General features: G+C 33.1%; 2 protein-coding genes across 2 annotated transcripts; both read right to left on the reverse strand.

Annotated features, from left to right (window-relative positions):
• Positions 1-669: 669 nt before the first annotated feature.
• On the reverse strand, positions 670-2,394 carry LOC102594811 (aldo-keto reductase family 4 member C9-like). The gene is made up of 5 exons (XM_006358185.1): positions 2,275-2,394; positions 1,996-2,171; positions 1,646-1,889; positions 979-1,158; positions 670-897 (listed from the first exon to the last, which is right to left on the reverse strand). The coding sequence occupies exons 1-5, from the start codon at positions 2,392-2,394 to the stop codon at positions 670-672; spliced, it is 948 nt and encodes a 315-aa protein (XP_006358247.1).
• A 4,162-nt stretch (positions 2,395-6,556) lies between these two features.
• Positions 6,557-20,914, reverse strand: LOC102595146 (structural maintenance of chromosomes protein 2-1). Its single transcript, XM_006358186.2, has 21 exons — positions 20,386-20,914; positions 18,450-19,130; positions 18,156-18,299; positions 17,775-18,065; positions 17,480-17,665; positions 17,194-17,358; positions 17,057-17,116; positions 16,826-16,888; positions 12,712-12,803; positions 12,469-12,565; positions 11,567-11,683; positions 11,183-11,401; positions 9,941-10,081; positions 9,643-9,810; positions 9,365-9,549; positions 9,124-9,217; positions 8,967-9,055; positions 8,601-8,826; positions 7,367-7,441; positions 6,974-7,102; positions 6,557-6,840 (listed from the first exon to the last, which is right to left on the reverse strand). The coding sequence occupies exons 1-20, from the start codon at positions 20,701-20,703 to the stop codon at positions 6,986-6,988; spliced, it is 3,528 nt and encodes a 1,175-aa protein (XP_006358248.1). The 5' UTR covers positions 20,704-20,914; the 3' UTR covers positions 6,557-6,840; positions 6,974-6,985.
• Between the last annotated feature and the right edge of the window lie 1,798 nt (positions 20,915-22,712).

Genomic DNA, 22,712 nt, shown 5'->3' on the forward strand with positions numbered 1-22,712 from the left:
CAATATTGCAACAAAGAGGTGTTTACCGTTTGATTTGAATCCGTTATTGATTTAAATTAAAATCAAATCAAATCAAATATAATACTATATTTATCGGGTTGATTATTATCATGTTTGGTTTGGTTTGGTTTGTTTGAATCTTAATCATACACGAAAATTAAAAAGATATACATTCATAAAGAAAAACGAAAAAGGGAAAAAATTACGCGAAATGGCAAACATCTAGAGTATATTATGTAATATAGCTATAGTTTTGATTATTTTTAATTCGTGGCTACAGTTTCGCAAAATTTTGCTATTCGGTTTTCTAATTGTATAAATCCTGTATATATAATTCGGTTCTTGATTGTATAAATTCAGAATTTGTATATGTTTATTCTATCTATTTGTATATATTTATTCTATCTATTTGTATACGATTTACGCAAAATTCATAATAAATTACCATGTAAAAAAAATAGTTAAAACGGCTAGCATTAGATAACTTTTGATTGTTTTTGTTTTGTTTCAATATTTGTGCTCAGCAGACCAAGGGATACAGTTAGAAAGACATCATTTATGTTCTTCTATCAATAATAATATAAAAAACTAACAAGTACATTAATTCATATTGATCTTATTTTAATTTTGTAGATTTAATAATTAAGCCACAATGCCAATACCAAATAATTAAATCTCATCATCCCAAAGTTCCTCAATGGTCTTGTATGGACTTGTAGTATCATTAATTAGATATTCAGCCCTCATAATCTTTCTTTCTTCCATTTTCTCAATCTCAAATAAATCCCAATCGTCCAATGTTAAATCAAGAGCTCCAATATTCTCCTTCATTCTCCGTGGATTGAAACTCTTTACTATAACGCTTGATCCCTGGGACAACCCCCATCGTAACGCCACCTAATAAATAAAAGTCAGTAATTTATTTGAATATATCGCGATCGATGTTATATATAAAATATTATACTCCTAATATTGTACCTGAGCTGGAGTTGCGTTATGTTTGTGAGCAATGGATTGTATAATTGGATGATCAACCACAGCAGTAGTTCCCCAAGCATTTCCAGGACCACCAAGAGGTGAATATGCACTTACATGAATTCCATAATCCCCACATATTGATCTTAGCTTTCTTTGTCTCCACATTGGATGCATTTCTACCTGGAAAAAAAAAACCAATTTAATATATTATCAATTAGTATTAGTCATACGCTGATAATAGAAGTTAAATAATCCTTAATTGTCAACGCTAATTAAGAAGATATATTTATGTGTTTATTTGGTCATTAGTCACTATATTGTACGTACATATGAATACGTGTTTAATTGATGCATATGGCCCCTCAAATAACTGAGGCTACTCACTACATTCCAATTTAAGTGTCTTACTTTGATTTGAAACGAAGTTTTAAATCTAAAGGAGGATTTTCAAATATTATGGTCTTAAACTTGTCAGATAGAGCGTTGGAATTTAAAAAACTTACTAAATATAAACAGAATCACTCTTTTTATAACAGACCAATTAAACGGAAAATAAAAACACTTAAATTGAGTACTATATATTGTAATCCAACATATTTAAATGCATCAAATTTAAATCTAAAAATTAGTGACAACATATTAGCTAGGTTGCAAAATATATATGTACCTGATTGACAACAGGAGTGACACAAGCAAAGTCTATGAGTTCTTCAATCTTTCTAGATGAGAAGTTGCTTACTCCAATGGACTTGCACAATCCCATTTCTAAGCACCTCTCCATGCCAGACCAAGTATTTTCCATGTCCAATTCCTCAAAGTCTTCTTCTGCTGGAACAGGATAATCCACCCATGCCTTCAAAGCCACTGGCCAATGCACCAAATACATGTCTATGTATTCCATTCCTAGCCGCCTGCAAATGAAAAGTTTAAAGTTAAATTATTTTCAATAATATAAAAGCATGTCACTCTCCTGACTAATAAACAAAAAACTCTATGTATGTCAGCACGCGCGCTTACTGTAGAGTTTGTTGAAGAGCAGAAACAGGATCATGATGATCACTTGACCAAAGTTTAGAAGTGACATGAATGTCTTCCCTTTCGATCAATCCATCATGAATTGCTCGTCTTAATGCATTTCCCAAAGCCAACTCCGAACCGTATATTTTTGCCGTATCAAAATGTCTGTACCCCATCTACACGTTCAGATAAAATATACGAGTTTAAGTTTTGTGCACTGACAATATAAGAAAACAAAATTGCATGTAACTAACTCCGTTTCAAACGTTCATGACTTACCTTGATGGCGGTTCTAATGGCTTTCTCAGTTGTTTCTCTATCGTTTTCGCCTGAATAAGTACCCATACCGATAATCGGTAGGGTTTCACCATTGTTAAGCATTGCCTGATAACTTCTCATTTTAATTTTTTTCTTAATGAATTTCTCTCTCACTTAATTGTGTGTATGTTAATATAAAATGCATGAAACCACTTGACTTAGAGTGGGTTTATATAGTAATTTGATTTCTACTAAAAAGTCAAAATTTCAGTTGACAGTTGATAAATGGACCCTGAGAAATATTTTTATTTAAAATAAAATAAAAAAGACAGAAGGGAAGGAATCATAAATAAAGAGATTCTTTGTTATTTTTATCAAATGTAAAGATATGACGGTGCACTCCAATTAAAAAAAAAAAAAAGTCATATACAAGTATATGTTTTTTGCAAATATACTGTCAAAAAATGATTGAGGATCTTTAATACAGATGGAGCAACGCCCTTCAATTGGAAGCTAATTAAGTCAATCATTAAATTAACCAATAAAAAAAAAGTCAATCATTATGTATAGTATTTTCACCGTCTCAATTTATCTAATATAGTTTAATAAGAAAATAGTCTCTTGAGATGACTTAGGATCTAAAAAAGTGAATCAAGAACCAAAAGATTGCCTTCAATAATCAAAACAATGATCTCAATCCGGAAATTAGTTATTCTCTCGCGCAACAGTGTTTTAGAACCCAAAAACTCAAAAAAATGAATTAAAGAACATTTGTTCTGATTACATCTAAGAGTAATATTCTCAACATATTTTCTGTGGGATTCGATCTCAACTTTGTTGGGTTCTATATTTCAACAACGACTGCTTTAATTTATACACCATTAAGAAGTGTAATATGGGTGTATATAACTGTGTGGTTATAAATCATCACATTAACAATTAAATAGATTTATGATAAATCACAAGTTTTAAAAAAAAATCTTTCTTTTTTAAATTTTGTGTCAAGTCAAACTAGAAAGCGGAAACTAAAGTAGTATATATACAATTTTGTTTCTTTTAATTACCATGTTTGTAGCATTTGGCACATATATTTGAAGGTGTCATATAGAGTAACTATGTTTCCTAATATTTCTCAACAGATTTTGTTTGCCGGCGTATCTGCAGGACGGCCCAACTGGCTCTCAACACTATATTTATTTCCTTAAATTAAATGTAACAATTTTAATTTTATTGACACAAAGAAAAGGTCAAGCCGCTGACTTCCATTTTGAAAGAAATGTAGTTCAAAACCGCCCATTTTACTATTTTTTATATTATAAAAAATGGTGCTATCATTAAGTCAAATGACCCAAAATTGGTAACATTACCAGACCAGGGGAGGCCCCTCTTTGTTTTCTTGCTCTTTAATACTAGATAAGTAGTCTAATTATTTCTCAACAAGTTTCATTTATTGATATTACATAAATGTATACAACATAGAGATAATATATGAATGTGATCTTTAATTTGGCTGTAGTTCATATTTATAATATTTAATTTTAAATGTGCATAAGTAAATATTTACGTAGCAATTCGCGTCTTATATAATACCTATGTGTATGATATAGGGCACGTATATCTACTTGTTAAGTCCCCTTAAGGGAGTTTTCTTGAAAATTACATTCTTGAACAAAATAGAGACTTATTTGTCACAATGACTAAAAATAGTTGATTTAAAATTTTATTAGTTTAGAAATTAAGATAGTTATTAATATTTTTTTTCCGTCTTTATCGTGTCTATAATATATGTGGAAGAGGTAAATGTGGTGTGAAAAAAATATAATAAGACAAATACGAATAAGTAAGGATTAATTACTTAGTCAAATTATTTTTTCAATTAATTTTATTTAAAAATATGTAAAAGATAAATATAAGTACAGTTTTATGATAATTAATGAGAAATCACTTCATATGTGTAAAACGTAGAAATTTAAAGAAGAAACTGAGGTACTTAAATTGAATCTTCCTATTATATGTCTTTTCTATTATTTTTCCCCTCCCCACCACCACATGAGGATGCCTGATCCATTATTGACTTAACTAGATCCTATCGTCTTATATTAATTGTCCATTTTACACGTTTTAAAAAAAATTATAAATAAAAATAATAGTTTTACTAAGTTACCTCTTAAGAAACTATTTTAAAACTTTACAAAGTTATTTACACTTTTGCTTACCTTAAAACATACGCTATATTTGAATTTATTTGAAGTCAAGAACAAGTGTTTTAATCTAATTTCTTTTTAGTATGTATGTTTACTAACCGTTTGAATATTCGATTAGTTATTAAGAGAAATAAAATGTTGTAAACAGTAATGAGAGTAAATCCAACTGTTTTTATGTGTTTGCAAGTAAGTCCAATCTAAAGCTCAAAACCCTTGCTCTGAGAGTGAATGATTTAAGCCATGCTCATTCCTATCACCTCCACGTGGTCTAGATAAGTTTTATTCCAATACAACTTCAAAAAAATAACAATTAACGGTAAAAGTCAAATAAAAAAGAAAATAATTAATTTTATCTTGATTATATATATTAACAAATTATTTTAAATAACTATTTAAAATTACGTGGAAAACTAATATAAACAGAGACGATAAATAAAAGTCCAAAATATTGTTAGTTAATAGGCAATAGCTATCCATATTCCATGTTTGCTAGAGATACTAGTATGATGCTGTGCTGTCAGCTGTGTATGCATCAAAAATCAGATATGGTTGCATTCAATGTCATTAACCTTTTGGGCTCTTCATGGGTTAGGGATACTTAATTAAATAATACTTCTTAATTAAATAATTAATTGGGTCAAGTCAACCATTAAACAATTAATAATACACACACATATCTTTCTAACTTCTAAGCATTAAATCAATGAGTCATTATCGGATCAGTTTGGCCAGCAATATCATTGTACAACTATATTACATGTATACGCAATACTCAAGGGCTCCTATGCTTATTAATTTATACACGTCTAAGTTGCGAGTTCAGTCGACTTCAATAATTTTATTTTTATTTTAAAAATTCATTGAATATTTTTAAGAATATGTTTAGACTACTAATTTTAATTCAAAAACATAAAAAATCATAAATTTCAATTTCTGAATTTACCCACTATTCATCAACCTAATTCCTAACCCCTTAATTAATCTCACTTGACGTCTGACGAATGTTAGAGCCATGCGCTGCCACGTAACTTTTTTATTTTTTGGTCAGTGAATTTTGTATAAAATAAAGTGGAACGTAACTTTTCGTGGAACAAACATGTTAAAAAGAATTTCATTTTTAAGAAAGATGAGAGTAATAAATTAAAATACTACTACTTATGGTTGAATGGAGTACCAAAGCATGTTGGAACTTGGAAGTTGGGAGTGGAGAATCATAATCATGTGATTTTGGATTTTCACACGTTATAACAAATTTACTACTCCATATGTTTTATATTATTCGTCTATATTTTTCTTTTGCATGTTTTAAAAAAATTATAAAAGTATTTTTACTAATTGACTCTTAAATTTTTTCAATGCAATATATTTATGTGTTTTATTTATTAATATCAAGATTAAGAATGAAAGATTTGTTAATAATATTTATACTTATATAAAGAATTAATTTAAAAGAAAATATAAAAATTTAATTATATCTTAATTTTAAAAATATGAACGAATAATACGAGACGGATACAGTAACATTAACTTTGTGTGATATTCAAATGAGACTAGTGACTAGTGAGGCTGTCAATTCTAACATGGTGTGCAATTTAGGACCAAAATATGAAAGGAGGGTAACTCTAAACCACTGATCAAACAATAGGGGTATTTTTAATCTTTTCCAGTATATTCTCTTTGCATGTGAAAAATATTGAACCTATGGCATACATGTATATTCTCTAGAAGTAGATGTAATATATGACCAAATCATCTTTAACAACCTTCTAGTTTAATCTCTATGTGCGAATTGAACAATTTGACGAATATATTACTCAACAGTAATAGTAATAACCGTGAGTAGCTGCATCGGCCACTCACTGTTAATGACAAGACGCTGCAAATTATGCCTTCTCCAATTAATTGAATATATTATGCCTCATAATAGTAATTGGATTTGAAACCATATTCTAAATAATAGCATTTCATCTTAAAGCAACGTAGATATACCGGTAAGCTACAACTGGCTTTAAATTTCTACAAGCTAATTATGATGCAGATAAACTCCAAGGTGTACAGAAAGTGTCTGTAATTTGACTACACTAGCAAGTACGCTCTAGTCAAAATGTGAATTAAAGGACTTACTGCACATCTTATGATAAAGCTAAAAAGTACTTAAATAAACAAAATGCCACCGGCAAAAATAAATGATACAGAAATGAGCCAAAATTAGTTACAGATGCTACTTAAGCAGAAATGGCACGGTGTTAGGACAAGGTTAAAGCACAGCTTAGAGAGCCTACTGGGGAGAGTACATCATACAAACAAGATAATTAGAATGTATTAGGGATGAGAATTTCTACATATTGGAGGGAAATAAGAATATACACATGCCCCCAAGTATCTGCCAAAAAACAAAAAGTGCAGAAACATTTAGGACAATAGCAAATTGGAGAATTTAGACATCAAAAGGAGAACTTTGAACAGAAACATAACATGCAACTCTGAAGTTACTGCAAACAAAATTACAGTCTCACCATATCATGAAATCATTTGTTTTTAGCTGCAACTGTTCTCTGCACTGTTGAGACACCATCCACAAATTTTGTCCGGAAGAGAACATTGGCATTGTTAAACATACCCTCTTTCAAGGATACAACAATAAACTGCAGAATCCAAAATAACAGATATCAAAAAAGGCAGACTAGCTAAAGCTACAGAACAGTTAACATTGTCCATCTGACAACTATTTATGCTGGAGTACTCTTCAATTGTTAGCCACTAGATAATCATGTTATGAGCATTAACAACAACAATTAAGTTTTCTAGAAAAGTATGTCACTGATGTTATTTGTTCCTCTCCAGACCAAAAGTATTGTTCAAGAGATAACATAGCATTGTTAAAATTCAATCATGATAAACTAGCGAACCTGAGAATGTGGAAAATGACTCTTGATCATTCTTCCAATGTTCTGTGTATGACTTAAGTCAAGAGCTGCATCAACCTGACAAACAATAAAGATGCAAATTACTAGCAAACTGTGTGGGAAGGTAAGTAAGAATTGGTCACAAGGTTCAGTAAGAATTTCATATGCACCAATTACCTTCAGCAATGTCGGGTTGCATTGGAAATGTTCAAACACATACCAGAGCAATAACAGAGAATATAAACAAATTATTCAATACGTTAAGGTGCTTTTTTACAATTCACAAGAAGACAATTTTGAGATGACAAATTATTCAGTAAGGCTAACTATCAATAGATCAATATTTGATTATGCATATTTAAAATTCAGTACATAAATATACAACAGTTCTTAAAATTTCAAGTGAATAAGACACACAGATGGACTTTGAAGGAAACTTCATTTTACCGCAGCCTATAGCCTTAAATACTACCTCCATCCCCTTATGCCACACCAATTGACAGGCACAAAGGAGGAGATGCTAATTTAACTTTTGTGTAATAACAGTAGTGGTGGAAGACAATTTTTAGGCTATTCATGAAATGTTTGACAGAAACAAATGTCAAATTAAATATGTTTTTTTCCTGTAGCAACAACTATGTCTCAATCCCAAACAAGTTAAGGTCTGTCATATGAATCCTCACCAACCATATCTGAGAGGATGAATTTAAATAATTGGAATCTTTTGAAGTTCAACAGAATAATATTGTTCATAGACCAGTATAAAGTACTTTGGATGTTCCAGAGGAACTATGAATCTCTAGTTTGATGAACATCAAATATTATCTCAGCCTATAGACCACATGGGTGAGAGACATGTCTTATGAGTCAACCTTGTCTATCTTAGCTTCTTCTGCTCTATGGCTACTTCAATTAAAAGTATACAAGAGGAAAATGAATGAACATCAGATTGGCTGTTTCAGTTGTTTTTTTCGAAAGATGCTTCTATCACAGCATCAAAAGATATTTCTTCCACATAAATTCCTTCATTAATTGTATGGTAATAGCGACTGACCACTGCCATAAAACTACATGATGCACTCTGCCAAAATAGTAACTTGCAGTACACACTTTAGGAATCTGGAGCTTATCACTGACATTACTTAGCCTCTTATGAATAATCAATTGTTTAATGATCAAATACTCTTTCTCGATATAATAAATTTCAGAGCATATTACTTTAAGAAATTTTCAATACCTCGTCCAGGATATAAAGTGGGGCTGGCTTGAAAAGAAGCAAAGCCAGAATGAGAGAGAGTGCAAGTAGAGATCTCTGCCCACCACTAAGCTCAGATAGTGATTGTTTCCAAACTGATCCAAATGCAACACGAACCTCCAAGCCATCTAAGAAGCTGCCTCCTTCAGGTGGATCCAACTTTGCCATTGTGCCAGGTAACAAAGTAGAAAATATGGATCCAAAATCTCTGAAGAAGTATGAAATATCACAGTGAGATTTTGTAGAATCTGAAGAATAATGTCTATTCTTCTACAATTCAATACAAATATATGTCAAATTATCGGATCTTATGACAGGTTATCATCACAGACTGCACAAATATGCTACCTGTTAACTTTTTCCCAAGTAACTTTAAGCGTTTCCTTCTTCTTCTCATCAAGCTCTTCAATCACCTTTTTAATTTTTGATTTGTCATTCTGCAACAACACAAAATAAGTAAAAAACATAATAGAGGGAAAATATATAGTTACACTATTATACTGACCTCAATAATATTCTTCTTTGACAACAAGTCATTGTACTCATCCTCAGCTTTTTCAAACATCGACATAACCTTCTTATTCACTCTCTTCTCAAGCCTTCCACATAAAATAGGAAGGTATAAGGAGAGGTAAACATAGCAGTGTGATTAGACAAAGTTCACATACTAACTATTGTTGTTTGGGAAGAAACAGAATGTTCTGCAACATTGCATAAACATTTAAAATAAGCTAGAAGGTTCTCACCCTGACTGATCAGCTTGAAGCTTTTCAAAAGTTTCCCTTGCATCACGAGGATCACGAGATCCAAAATCGTAATCAGTACCACTTCTTCCAAACAGTTGCTTCTCAGATGCAATCCAGGCATGTTTTTCTATTAATTTCTCAACTTTCAAGGAACAATCTTTTTGTTCCATCTCCATGCGCTTCACCTTTGACGAGGTTAGGATGAAGAAGTTAGTTTCCCATAAAAGACATCAAGAAGAAGAAGAAGAACAAGCAACAAGGATTAACAATCAGTAAACCTCATTTTCCATTTTCTTCTTCTCAAGATTGGTTTCACTAATTTTATTCTGAAGTCGCTGCTGCTCCTTGAGAATGCTTGAGATTTGAGAATCACATTCCTTGATCTTCAAACGAGCTGAGTTAAGTTCTGACTGCGCAAGGCCAGCATCATCTTTCAAAGAAGCTACCTGCAAGAGAAAGTCAAGAAAACTCGCAAAGAAAGTTAACAAGGAAAACAAATAATTATTAATGTTCTTCATTTTAGTTTAGCAATAAAAGTAACTCTTCTGTTATGTGTATGCCGTCTGCAAAGATCACCTTTGCCGTTTGGGAATCCACTTCAGATGCAAGATCATCAATCTGTTTGTTCAGAGAAACTAACTGACTCTCAAGGGATGCATGTTCCTGTTTGACAGCTTCCATCTCCATTATAAGTCTCTCCCTTTCATTGTCATGCCCCTTGAAGAATTAACAATCATATCATTATGGATTAACAGATTCAGAAAATTTTCATTTGCAGCAGACAAACTATGTATGGCAGAAGTGTTAACAATGTGAAATTAAAGTAGTATCAGTCCTAAGAGAGCCTCATCCACTCGGCTAAATTCCCAATTGGTAAAATCTTGAATCTTAGACATTGTCCTTTTCTTCTGTTATTTAGATGAAAACCATTGCGATACTGTAGAAAACAAATCACAATAGATAAATCAAAAGGCCTTCAGAACTAATAACCTGAAATCAAAGATACATCTAGTGGGAGACACATTCAGGAGATACCACTGGACACTAGGTTACATGAATGATATATATTGTCTCACTGCACTATTTCAACTTAGTATGACATTTCAAGATTTTCAGATATACATTATCTTCTTTTCACTTTTCTATTATTTTCTCACTGAACAAACTGATGAATGGAGCAACACCAGTAACAAGGAGTTATATAGCCAAACCCAACTAGATTGGGTTTGAGGCATGTTGTTGTAAGAAACAGAAGCATGTTCAAGTGCTACGAGAACTTTTATTTCTACAAGTGATAAAAATTCTTGTAGTCATGAAGTAGCAATAAACTGACAAACCAAAGATTGATATTGAGAGATTGGTTACTTGCCTTTGAGGACAATAACTTTCCCATCATTAGCTTTCAAGTATTTTTCTTTATCAGTTATAATTTCCACGTGCCCATTTGGCCACAAAAATTGTGAAATTAGAAAAAAGTAGTTTTAGTTTTCAAAGTGAAATGGCATTTGGAAATTGGAGTTGTGTTTAGCCATGAATACAAATTGGAGTTGTTTTTTTAATTTTTATAAGTGATTTGGAGTGAAAACAACTTTTTGGTGTATTTCAAATTTTATTACCAAACATGATTTCCGGAATCCAATTCCAGGGAAAAAGTAAAAATATCCATGGTCAAACAGCCAGTAAGACTACTTAGAAGATAAGGGAAACCAAGAAGTGATGCTATTGTTTTAATATGGACACTCATGAAAGAAATCATTCTAGCAATTTGCTCCCTAGTGCATATCACTTTCACAAGTGATATAATCGCCAAAAATCTACCTTTAGGTCCTTCAGTGAAGACTGCATCTGACGTTTTATAGTCTTAACCTTATTTTCTAGATCTTTCAGTCTGCTCTCCCTATTACCAGCATGGTCATGAATTGACTTTTCAAGACATGACACTTTCGCCAGACAGCTTTCGTAGACAAGATTTTTCTCTTCAACACCTGATTTTGCTTCTCCAAGCTCCTGCTCTATCTTTTTTACAAGTTCACCAAGCTACAGGCAAAATAAAGAATGTTAGGAGATGCTACAAGCATTATTACGAATATCTTTAAAGAGGAAATAGAGAAGACCATACAGGAAGTAACAAAATGCCAGGGAAAAGGAAATACCACTGTCCATCTATTAAAAAATGATACTGGATAGAATAAGGTGGACAACCTTGTGATGCTCATTTTGTTCGGCCCTGCTCTGGGACAAAGACAGATCATAAGATGCAAGTTCCAACTGAGCCTTAAGATCTTTGAATTTTCTTTGAAGGGGAATGAGCTGATTAATCTGAACACCAGAAACAACAAAAGTTAAGTCCACAAGTGAGCCAAAAATAGACCAGCTTATCCCGAATAAAGTTTTAAAAAAAGACTAAGGGTCAGATGATGGAGATCAAGCTGTATCCAAAATTCAATTCTGCATTGCCAGACTGATCACTCAAAAGAATCGCTAAACATGATACAATAATTGGAACTTACTTTGTCGTGCACTGTCCAGCTAGTTCTTAATTAAGGGGATTGAAGCAATAGCTAATGAAAAAAGATGGTCATTGACTTACAATGAAGCAAGATTATCCGAAGAGAACTTTGAACATTCCTTAGAATTTTCTCTTGTTTGACAATGATTAAACCTTAGAATTAGCAATATATCCATGCATCGAGATTCATTAACCCTAGCACATCTTAGGGTCTCCTTATATGGTCTTGGGCAATCCTTATCTCATGAACTAGATCATGGAGTTCCACTAGGTCCAAGGTCCATTTCCTCACATGATGCCAAAGCAAAATTCATTCTCTGTCCTTTCTTGGTTTACCCAATGTGGGCCCTCATATTATGTTGTCCACGTTAAACAAGCCAAGTGTGTCGGGAGTGTGTTAAGAGGTCCACATTTGTTGATGAATGAACTGTTATCCTCACTTGATGAACTAGCTTCTGGAGTTGTGTTAGGCCCAAGGTTTATTTTATGTATAGAAACTAATGACCTACATGGCTACTACCCAACAACATATCCTTGAAATTCACCTAAATTGTGATTTATCCCTTTCCCCAGTCCAAAAGTATGCATGACATACCTTGGCATCAATTTCGGAGAGACGTTTTTGATGAATAGAAAGTTTTGATTGTGCCTCTGCCAAAGCATGAAGTTGTCTCAATAAATCACCACCACCCCTGGAAAAAGTTATTAGTGCTTTTAAAATTTCACGTGTCATGATTAAATGTGTAGTACTACAGCCCTCAAAACAATAGAGATATTCCAAAATTTATTTCCACAAAAAAGAATAAAAACCCATATGAAGCAGCAGATGATCAATTACCTTCGACTACCGCCAGTTAAAAGTCCACTAGGCTGAAAAATATCACCTTCAAGTGTCACACTGGGTATTCCAACCTCCCGACTAAAAGCAACCTATAATTCATTTCATAAAATACAGATCAGATAGCAGGGAGTATGAAACAAGAAAGTGGGGAAAAAAAAGTTCCGTGCAACTCATTGCATAAAGCTAGTAAAGTCATTTATAGAGAAAACTACCCAAAATAACCCATATTTGGGCTAAGACTCAAATTAATCCTTATTCTTTAACATGAAGTGCTAACACTCCGACTTGTTTGTTGAACTGGTGCTCATTAGCTTCTCCCTAACCAACCATCAATTTCTCACCGTTGAGCAACTCAGATAATGTTCTTTTATCAAGTAAAAGATTTCATAAATAATATCAAGGCCAAAGTTTTAAAAAAATAAAATAAAAAAAATCCTGCAGCACTCCAGCAATTTGGTGACACATGAGCAGGATGTAACTAGAATATAATTAAGGACTTCAAAAAAAAGAAAGAAATGAAGACTATCAGCACTCCAGCAATTTGGTGACACATGAGCAGGATGTAACTAGACTATAATTAAGGACTTCAAAAAAAAGAAAAAAATGAAGACTATCATATACACAACTTCAAGAAATTAAATTCAAAGTTCACTTCTTTTTTTCTTGTATTTCTGCATTGAAAAGATCACACTGGGTATGTTGTTATTTCTGCACTGAAAATCATGGATAAAATAAAATGATGGGGAAAGAATAAAAAACTAACAAATCTCCTCTTCTTTGGTTATAATCACATAATTAGTATAATAATTATACTTTTTTAAGCTTTAGATTAGGTGATGATCGCTCTTTTCTTCTCTGTAGTGTGAAGAACAAATCCATAATTCCATCAGATTGCCACTTCTGTTTAAAAGTTTCCCGGCACTTTATCACCATAAGCCAATATATAATTGACAGAACTAAGATTTGACACTTTGTTCTTGAGAAATGAAATCTGGAAGTACTCACAGAGGATTTGAATTCCCAAATCATGATTACGCACACCATGATGTTCTAAAAAACTAACAATATTTAGTTATGAGCTGTTGATGGCATTTCAGACAGTTCTTGGTCTTTAAAACCAAGAATGTGTGAATTGGTATTTTGGAGTGGATTGAAGAAGTGATGCAAAAATAAAATTTTGTTGAACTGTGAGTAGCATATGAGCTAGAATTACTGTAGAGAAAGTTATCAAAAAAAGATGTCAAAGAGATCAGCGTGTGAGTTGCTCTTCCATCAAAACTTAACTGCTAGCTAGGGAAGAGACTAAAATGCACCAACTTCGCAAATAAGGACTACTAGTACTCCATGTGAAAGAATAGGGACAACTTTGATTCCAATGCCAAATATGAGGGACAAACTTGGGTCTTTTCTCTCATTGTATACAATTGTATAGTGCCCAAAATTTTAATATGCTAGTGCATCATTATTTTTTTCATTTTGTTTCCAGATTATCAGCTCACCATCCCTGCTATGCTACTAGGAATAGTTTGACCAAATACATAACTCAACAAAATACAATCTGAATAGATAAATACATTCGGGAGTTGCAAGATATGTTAATAGCGTGTGGATGATTTTTTATGTTTAGATGAAAAATCACATAGATACTGAGATCTCAGCCTTCATTCATCTAAATTTATGATGATATTATGTGATACAGTCTACTTCTCTGTAATGTTCCACAGCACTAACAGCAGAACCAGAAAATAGGATTCTTATGTAAAAGCCAAAGAGTTTAAATAAGGCAAAACCTGTTAAGAATCAAAATTTAGTGTTTTCAACAAAGATTTGACAAAAACCTTATCCCTACTAACAAAACCAAACCCACAAGCCTAATCAGCCAACAAGAAAATAGGAAAAGAAAATTAACAACCACAGAACCATTAACTGAAAATAAAAGTATTCCCCAGGCATTAACATTGTGTAAAATAATAATGCACAAGAAATACTCCTAGTACAGGAGTTTTAAAATTATGTCCATATGGTAAGGAGTAATTACCTACCACTTACAAGGTAAGTAATATTTTACTACTAAATACATAGTATTTATGGTGTAAATATTTTCATACTTAAGTGGACACTCGTCAGTAAACCAAAAGCTAATCAAATCTCTACCAAGATTATGGAGGCTTTGCTACTATGTGAAAATTTTAGAGACTTTGATAGCATGTGATAAGAAAACTACAGAAGAGAAAACACTTTTTGACATTTTTTTCCTAACTTAATTAAGTTATAATGTGCAAGAAGAGCTCTTTAAAGGAATCTTGTATTATATGCAATATGTCAAGCATTATTATCAAAGGATAAAAAACTCAAAAAATAACTGAGTGTCTACTGAACTTTTATATGCGGTAAGCAACCAAAATGCAAGCTTCAGTGAAAAAGGCAAGGATTAAAGAAATATGTAATTTCACACGTTTATAGATATATGTGGTGTGTTTGTAATTATATTTGTCTGTGATGGGTGATATAAGTTCACCATAGCTTTTACTTTTTGTATTTGTCAAACATTTTTTAATGCTTTTCTTGAGCCGAGGGTCTATCGAAAACAGCCTCTCTGCCTCTATCAAGGTAGGGGTAAGGTCTGAGTACATATTACCCTCCTCATACCCCATTTGTGGGATCACACTGGGTATATTGTTGTTGTTGAGTGATATAATTAAAAACAACAATAATAAAAACTAAAGGATTCAAAAACTTCATTTTTATTGGAATATGAAGTAAACACCATGTCAATCGAGTTCAAAAATTATACTCCCTCTGTTTTAATTTATTTGTCTCACTTTCCTTTTTTAGTTTGTTCCAAAAAGAATGTCTCTTTCCAAACTTGGCAACTCTTTAACTTCAACATCCCATATGACATGTTTAAGACCGCAAGATTAAAGACATTTTGGTACATTATACAAATCGTTAGTTTAAGACCACAAGATTAAAAAGTCTTCTTTACTTTCTTAAATCTCTTACTCAGTTTGACGAACAAATTGAAACAAAGGGAGTATTAAATTTCTAATATCAGATGTAATAATGTAATTTCAAGTTTCTGATACAAAGTAGTAACTAGCGTTCTTATATTAAACTTCAACTTCCTTATTCTCATCCTTGACACATTCTTCTTGCAAGCTATATTATGTTTTCTTAGTTAAGAAACAGTCAATGAGCATTGAAGTGTGCATTGGCCGTTGAGTCTGCACTAAAACGCTAACTTAACGAGAAGATATATCCAACCTGTGTAGCACAAAACTACAGAACTAATGTGCACCTCAAGGAGTCCATTGATGAGATGATGAGAAGGGGCTGGGAAAAGCTTGAACCCAATTCCTATGGTAATGAATATGCAGCCCTTTACAACATTAATTGCAAGCTGTAATTCTCAACTTCTAACAAGGCAAGTAAATTCAACACACTAAATAGTGTATTAGAAGAAATAATGCATGCATTTGCTTTGCATAATAATAGTACCTTGTTTGATAGACTTTTTCAGCTCATGTATAACTAATACTCTATTGTGTATTGACGAGTGTATTATTTCTACATGAAAATCCATGGGATTAGTAATGCAAGGGGATTTAATGCATACATTAGCAAGGTTGAAGACACAATTGCCCCTCAAAAACTTTTTTACATCTTTCCCACCATATTTGTGGAGGGTATCTTTGTAAATAAATACTACTTTTAAAGAAAATTATGCAATGCATGCTAGTTTTAATACACCAAACCAAACAATGCATAATTAATGCAAGCATAACTAATACAAGCATTACTAATACACTCTATTTAGCATTATCCTTATACACCCTACCAAACGACCCCTAAATATTCAGTTCCTCTGGTATTCTGAAGAATATGATGAAGTTTCTCCATATTTTCCTGCTTAATTCAATAAATCAAAACATGAATAATATCATTAATTCTCTGAATTTCAAACAAACACAGAGCTTCAGTAGTCTTTCTTTAGTTGAAGAACATAATTTTCTGCCGTCTGGTATCTTAACCAGATTGAAACAAGGACAATGAGAAATGCCATACTAATATAAAGTTATCAATATTATAAATATTACATTTGACATCTTACCTCTCGTGCCGCATCAACAGTTTTGCAAACAAATGTTGAACCAAATACGTACTCCATTGCACTCTGTAATTGACACAACACAAAACAGATGGATCCAAAATTTTCCAACTCAGAAACCAGAGAAGCCCAATCAATAATGAGATATCACAAAGTTGGTATCATACACAGAAATTTGTGTTATAAATTTACAAACATCAGAAACAAAGAATTACTGGTAGAGTAGGGCCATACTTTGAGTTCTTCATCATATCCAACTAGAGAAATTGCCACTTCAGCGTTGCCCTTCCCAACCTGTAAAATAAACACGTGTGTTCTAATAAAAGCACCAACTGATGGTCATTGCATATCATGAAATTGCAGTGACTTACTAGTCTAGCAGCAGCATTTTGATGTCTTGGTGGAACAGGATGAGTTTGAATTTTGTTTAAGGGTATAATAGTCACTCTCTTCCTAAGACCGCCTTTTTGTAGAAGTTGTTTTCCTGTATCTTCTGTGTCTACCACAATATTAAATAACTTCCCTCCAGCAGCTACCTGCAGAAGATTTAATAATATAATGCCACAACCAACATACTTATCAGCTATAGTAAACCCTTACAGGATGAGACTATTAGAAAACTAAAGAAAAATATCATAATACATGTAATTCACAAACCTCTAGCGCAGTCATTGCAGAACTATCCTTCACTTTAATGAGTTTCGCGACAACGCCTTTCACCTTCGATCTATTAAAATTCTTCACTGGGTCACTATATGTGAAGTCAATATTGGACAGACGAGAGGAAAGAACACGTATTTCATCTTTTAACTTTTGTATAGCCTCTACTTCAATGGCACGATCCTGATTTAAGAGACAGCATCAATCAACAACAAGAAAAACATAAAGAAATTTAAAAAATGACTTTTGTACGAGTAGCTTAGATTTTGGGGGCATCCAGAAAGAGACGTACACTTTGTAATAAATCCATCTGCTCCTCTTTGTATGAAAGAGATTCCAAAGCTTTTTGAAGCTTTTCCACTTGTTTCTTCCCATTGTTAAGCTCATTTTCCACTGCAGCAGCTTCTTCACGCTTTGATAATAGCTGAGTTTTCTTCCCTTTTAGCTCTTTCTCACAATGGTTTATTTTTGTTTGCAACTGTTTCAGTTCTGTTTCAGCATTTCCAACTTCTACTTTGGCATCGGCTAGTTGTTCTTCAAGGCATTTCTCCTCATTCCCACTACTCTTACCAGCCAACACACCCTACAAGAGAATTAGGATCAGCTGATAGAGATGAGATAGGATTTAATAGGCATTGTGCAGTGATCCCCACAAAAAATCATATATGCTCACCTGGTACTCCTTTTCATGTGCTTCAAGACTAATAGAAAGCTCCTCAGCTCTTTTCTTGAGGTCTGATGCTCCTTCTTCAGCCTTACTTACAGCGGCAACCTTTTCTTCTGCTGATTGCTTCAATTCTTCGAGATTTTTTTTAATCTGCAATGTCAGTGCATCATTATTAAATCCAAGGGACATAATAACGATGGAGCTTAAGAACAGACAAGTAACAGAAAAATACAGTGAAATCTCTGAGAGGGAAAAAGGAAAATTATAAACAGGCAAGGCTGGGAAGTATGAAGTTCTGACCTTTACACAATTTTTTTTCTCAGTCTTTAGAATGTCCTCTTGATTTTTTAAGACAGATGACTCCTTCACCAGATCACATGAAAGAGCATCAACCTTTTCAGTCAAAAGCTTTATCTCCCCACCCATGTTTGCATCTTTCTCAGCTTGCAATTCTGATGCTCTCTTTTCCATTTCCTGTACCTCTTCCTGCATCTTTCCCACATTACTATCAATTTCAGTAATCTTAGACTTCATACCTTCTAAACCCTGTACGGCATCAGCCATAACTTTTTCAGCTTGAACATACTCATAGGCAATGCAAAACCGTTTAAGTCTGTCCAATTCTGCATTTCCATTTGCCCATTGCATATACTGCATCCTCTCTTTCCTCAACTTCTCCAAAGCAGGAAGAATTTCCTGATCTAAGAGCTTGTCAATCTCATCAACTTTACTTTGTTTCTTTTCAAGAGTTTTGAGGGCAGCTTCTTTCTTTGTCTCGTACATTCTTGTACCAGCAGCTTCTTCAAGCATAGACAAGATTTCAGGAGGTTTCATGTTCAAGACTTTTGTAATGCGCCCTTGCATAATAAGAAAGTGTGGATTGTTTACATTTAGCTGCACAGAGTGAAAAAGATTCTGAACCCGATTTGGCTGTGCAAGGTGCCCGTTGATCAGATATTTGTTCCTTCCACCAACTACAATCTGCAAATATATGATCATTGAATGATTAACACAGTAGCCTTGCAAATAAAAGCAGATATTAATAAAGGATGAGTAGAAGAAGAGTTTCAGTCTTTGACTGCATTTTTTATGACAACAGTTATTGATTTCAAATGGATTAGGAATTAAAAGAGAAGGGGAAAAGCAAGATCCTTGACTTCTCCTTAACTTCCAATCTAATCAATCAGTTCCAAGTTGGATCTTGCTATCTTCTATTTAACACGGAAGTAATATCTACTGACAGATATAATATACTCCCTCCATCCACGTTTTACTTGTCCACTATACTAAAACTAGATGTCCATTTTTACTTGTCGAGATTAGAAAACCAAGAGATAATTTATCACTTAGTTACTAATTTACCCTTACTAATAACTGTAGTCATTTCCCAAAGCATTGAATTTATTATGTTCAAAGGGTAATATGGTAAAATTGTCATTATATTTACTGTTTCTTAAGGGTGTGTCAAGTCAATGTTGGACAAGTAAAAACAGACGGAGGGAACAATATAGTAAAACTCATTGTAGGATTTTTCACCTATAAGCATGGTTAATCCTGATTAGAAAGAGAAAAGGGGGCATAAAGGCTGGTTCACATAACAATGTGTGCAATAGAAGCCCTAATATCCTGTAAACAACCCCTTCATGTAATTGAGATGGCTACATTTAAATTATTTGAAAACTCACTAAACAATTGCATATAATAAAGGCAGTAGCAAGCCCCCAAGGCCTAGCTCAAGTGGCAAAAGGTGGAGGATTTGTGGCTTAGGTCACAGGTTCAAGCCCCACACCATGCAAAGCGAAGCCCGGTATTTAAGTGGAGAAGGGTAGAGGGGCGGGCCCATTATCCACCGAGTTTAGAAGGCTGTGATTGGTCCAAAGGGCGGGTCACAAACGGATTTCTCGGTTATCAAAAAAAAAAAAAGGCAGTAGCAACATTCTTTTGGCAACCAAGATACAAGCTCAATCCTTGGTTTGCACCAATTGAAAAACTGTTTATTTCTGATTGATATGTCTAGGGAACTCTTTTCAACAGTTGTATGCAAATTCAGCCACATATACTAACTCAGTGACATTCTAACGGCAAAATTGTAACCTCGTCCAAATTCGTACAGTCTAAAATGACTGCAAATTTAAACATCAAGTTCAGCTTCAAAATGAAGATTTTCACAATTATGAACCCCTTTAGCTAATTATACATATTTTCTCAAACACATTAAAAGAAAAATGGAAGTCACCTGACGGGTAACAGTGATCTCGGCACAATCTTCATATCCCAAAGGACTTCGACTACGGTCCGAATTATCAAACACAACGGACACTGTAGCTTTAGTAATTCCAGCTTGGCCTTGCTTGTACACCAACTCCTGCAGATTAGAAGCCCTAACCTGCTGCAAATTCGTAATCCCTAAAACAAAGCAAATTGAGTCCAAAATGTTGGATTTCCCGGACCCATTCAAACCGGTTATTGCATTGAAAAACGGATCGAAACCCGAGACAACTGTTCTTGTTGCATATGACTTGAACCCCTCCAAGCAAATTTCTTTGACATGCATGGTCACTGAGAGCTAGGAGTTCCCAGAGAGAAAATCAAAACCCTAGAAATGAAAACTAAAATAGGGCTTTGGAGATCAAAACCCTACTGTTTTCTGAAGAATGATTAGAGGAAGAAAGAAGCGTTTTGTTTGAACCTTGAAGATGCGGATGGATAAATTAGTCCCAATTGGGGGAGCTTTAAGGCGGGAAAACGGATTTTTCAACACCTTTCCTATTTTTGAATTTAATGGCTCCTATTTGTTGTTAAAGAGTATTTAATTATGTCGGGTCGACTGATTTTGGGCCTGGGTCGGCTTTTCCAGGCTCATGATCTTGTTCTTAAAGCCCATATTCATTCGGTAATCTAAGTTATGATTTTTAGCCTAGTTTAGCCTAGTTTGGCACAAGGGTTATCCTAAAAAGTACAAACAATGCAAATTCCATTAATTTAGAGGTTAATTATCTGTCTTTTCGTGAGTTTCCGATATTAAAATTCTTACCATAATTCAAAAAAAAAAAAATCAAAACTCTTTCTATTTTTTCCAGCATTAGAAAATTATCCAATTGCTTATTCACGGAATTTCTTCTCCAAAAAATTCAAATTCCTTCCCATTTTTTTCGAGCATCAAAGTTTTTTTTCCCATAGATACACATAATATTAACTCATATACATATACATTTTATCATATAGTATATTTTGTTAGATACATGTACACCTAATCAGATATATATTTCGACCACTATCTCTCATCCTCTCCCCTTTGTCACTCTCTTCTCACCGACCAAAGACCAACGTCACCGCGCTGCTCATCTCCTCACCACCATGAACCATCATCTCCGATGAAAACTCCACCAAAACAGCAGAAAAACTTTTGTTCCTTGTTGTTCTTCACCTCACCAACAAACACCCGGTGAGCCATCAAAAATCCAACGATACTCCATCTCCAATAGGTATCAATGAAATGTCGGTTCTTGATTTGAAGTGAAGTAGTAAATTAGGTTAACAATTAAATGGGAAGTGGCTCTATTTTAGGCTATTTTTAAGGAGTGATGTATCGTGATGTATGTACTCGACACCCAATTTTGACCCTCCACAATATAAATTAATCATTTCGAGTTTCTCCAATTTCAAACGATTTAAAATTATTAGTTTTATAAAATTTCTAAAAAAATAATAATAATAATAATAAAAATAAATAAATAATAATAATAATATAGTTTGCAAGATTTTTTAAATAGTTTGTCACTTTTCATAAATCTTAGATGATATATATGTTTTACATAATATGTATATAATTAGTATATTTTATGATTATTCAAAAATCGTACTAAAAAAAAAGATTTTTTATATTTTAAATATTAGGGATGGTTATAATTCTGAGTTAATGAGTTTTATGAAATTCAAAATACTTCCAAGTTATTTTTAAAGTAATTTTATCACTTTTTAATAATAAGTATGTATATTTTTGCAATCACACTATTTTATAAATATTTGAAAATTATCACAAAAGATTTTACATTTTAGTTAAATATTTTATTAATTTGCTTTAAGTTATAGCTATAATTTCGAGTTAATTAGTTTTGTAATTGAATTAATTAGTTTATAATTAAGTTCATTATTTTATTCGTTGAGATTAAGAAGCTCATTAATTAATTTATATTAATTCGTCTTATTTAGCTTTTTAGTCGAATTACCAATTAAGCTCAATTTGACTAAATTCTTAAATCTAATCGAACTTAATTGCAATCCCTATGGCCAAGGCTCAAATTCAATTCTAGCTTACTTATATTAAGAGAAAAGATCAATTATATGGGCCCTACTTCCAGCAGGCCATGTTTCCAATTTGCTCAGCCCGTTTTAATTTCCAACCAACCCATTTTTCAAGCCTACCAATTTCCTTTCAGCTGACCCATTCCTTTAATTTCCCCTTTGACCCAGCCCACCTCTTTTCCAGCAATAGAAACCCAGAAACATCACAGCAGCAATAGGCGTGAACAACAACATTCACGTTTCACGCTCGAAGAGACC

The sequence above is a fragment of the Solanum tuberosum genome, unplaced genomic scaffold (genome assembly GCF_000226075.1).
Source record: "Solanum tuberosum cultivar DM 1-3 516 R44 unplaced genomic scaffold, SolTub_3.0 scf00271, whole genome shotgun sequence".
Classification (NCBI taxonomy): domain Eukaryota; kingdom Viridiplantae; phylum Streptophyta; class Magnoliopsida; order Solanales; family Solanaceae; genus Solanum; species Solanum tuberosum.

Coding starts and splice junctions, on each gene's coding strand:
- LOC102594811 (XM_006358185.1), bottom strand. CDS start 2,394: ATGAGAAGTTATCAGGCAATGCTTAACAATGGTGAAACCCTACCGATT. Junction 1,890..1,995: donor GCTCTTCAACAAACTCTACA/GTAAGCGCGCGT, acceptor TTTCATTTGCAG/GCGGCTAGGAATGGAATACA. Junction 898..978: donor ATAACGCAACTCCAGCTCAG/GTACAATATTAG, acceptor TTTATTTATTAG/GTGGCGTTACGATGGGGGTT.
- LOC102595146 (XM_006358186.2), bottom strand. CDS start 20,703: ATGCATGTCAAAGAAATTTGCTTGGAGGGGTTCAAGTCATATGCAACA. Junction 17,359..17,479: donor CTGCAATGACTGCGCTAGAG/GTTTGTGAATTA, acceptor AATCTTCTGCAG/GTAGCTGCTGGAGGGAAGTT. Junction 11,684..12,468: donor TCTCCGAAATTGATGCCAAG/GTATGTCATGCA, acceptor TCTGGTGTTCAG/ATTAATCAGCTCATTCCCCT.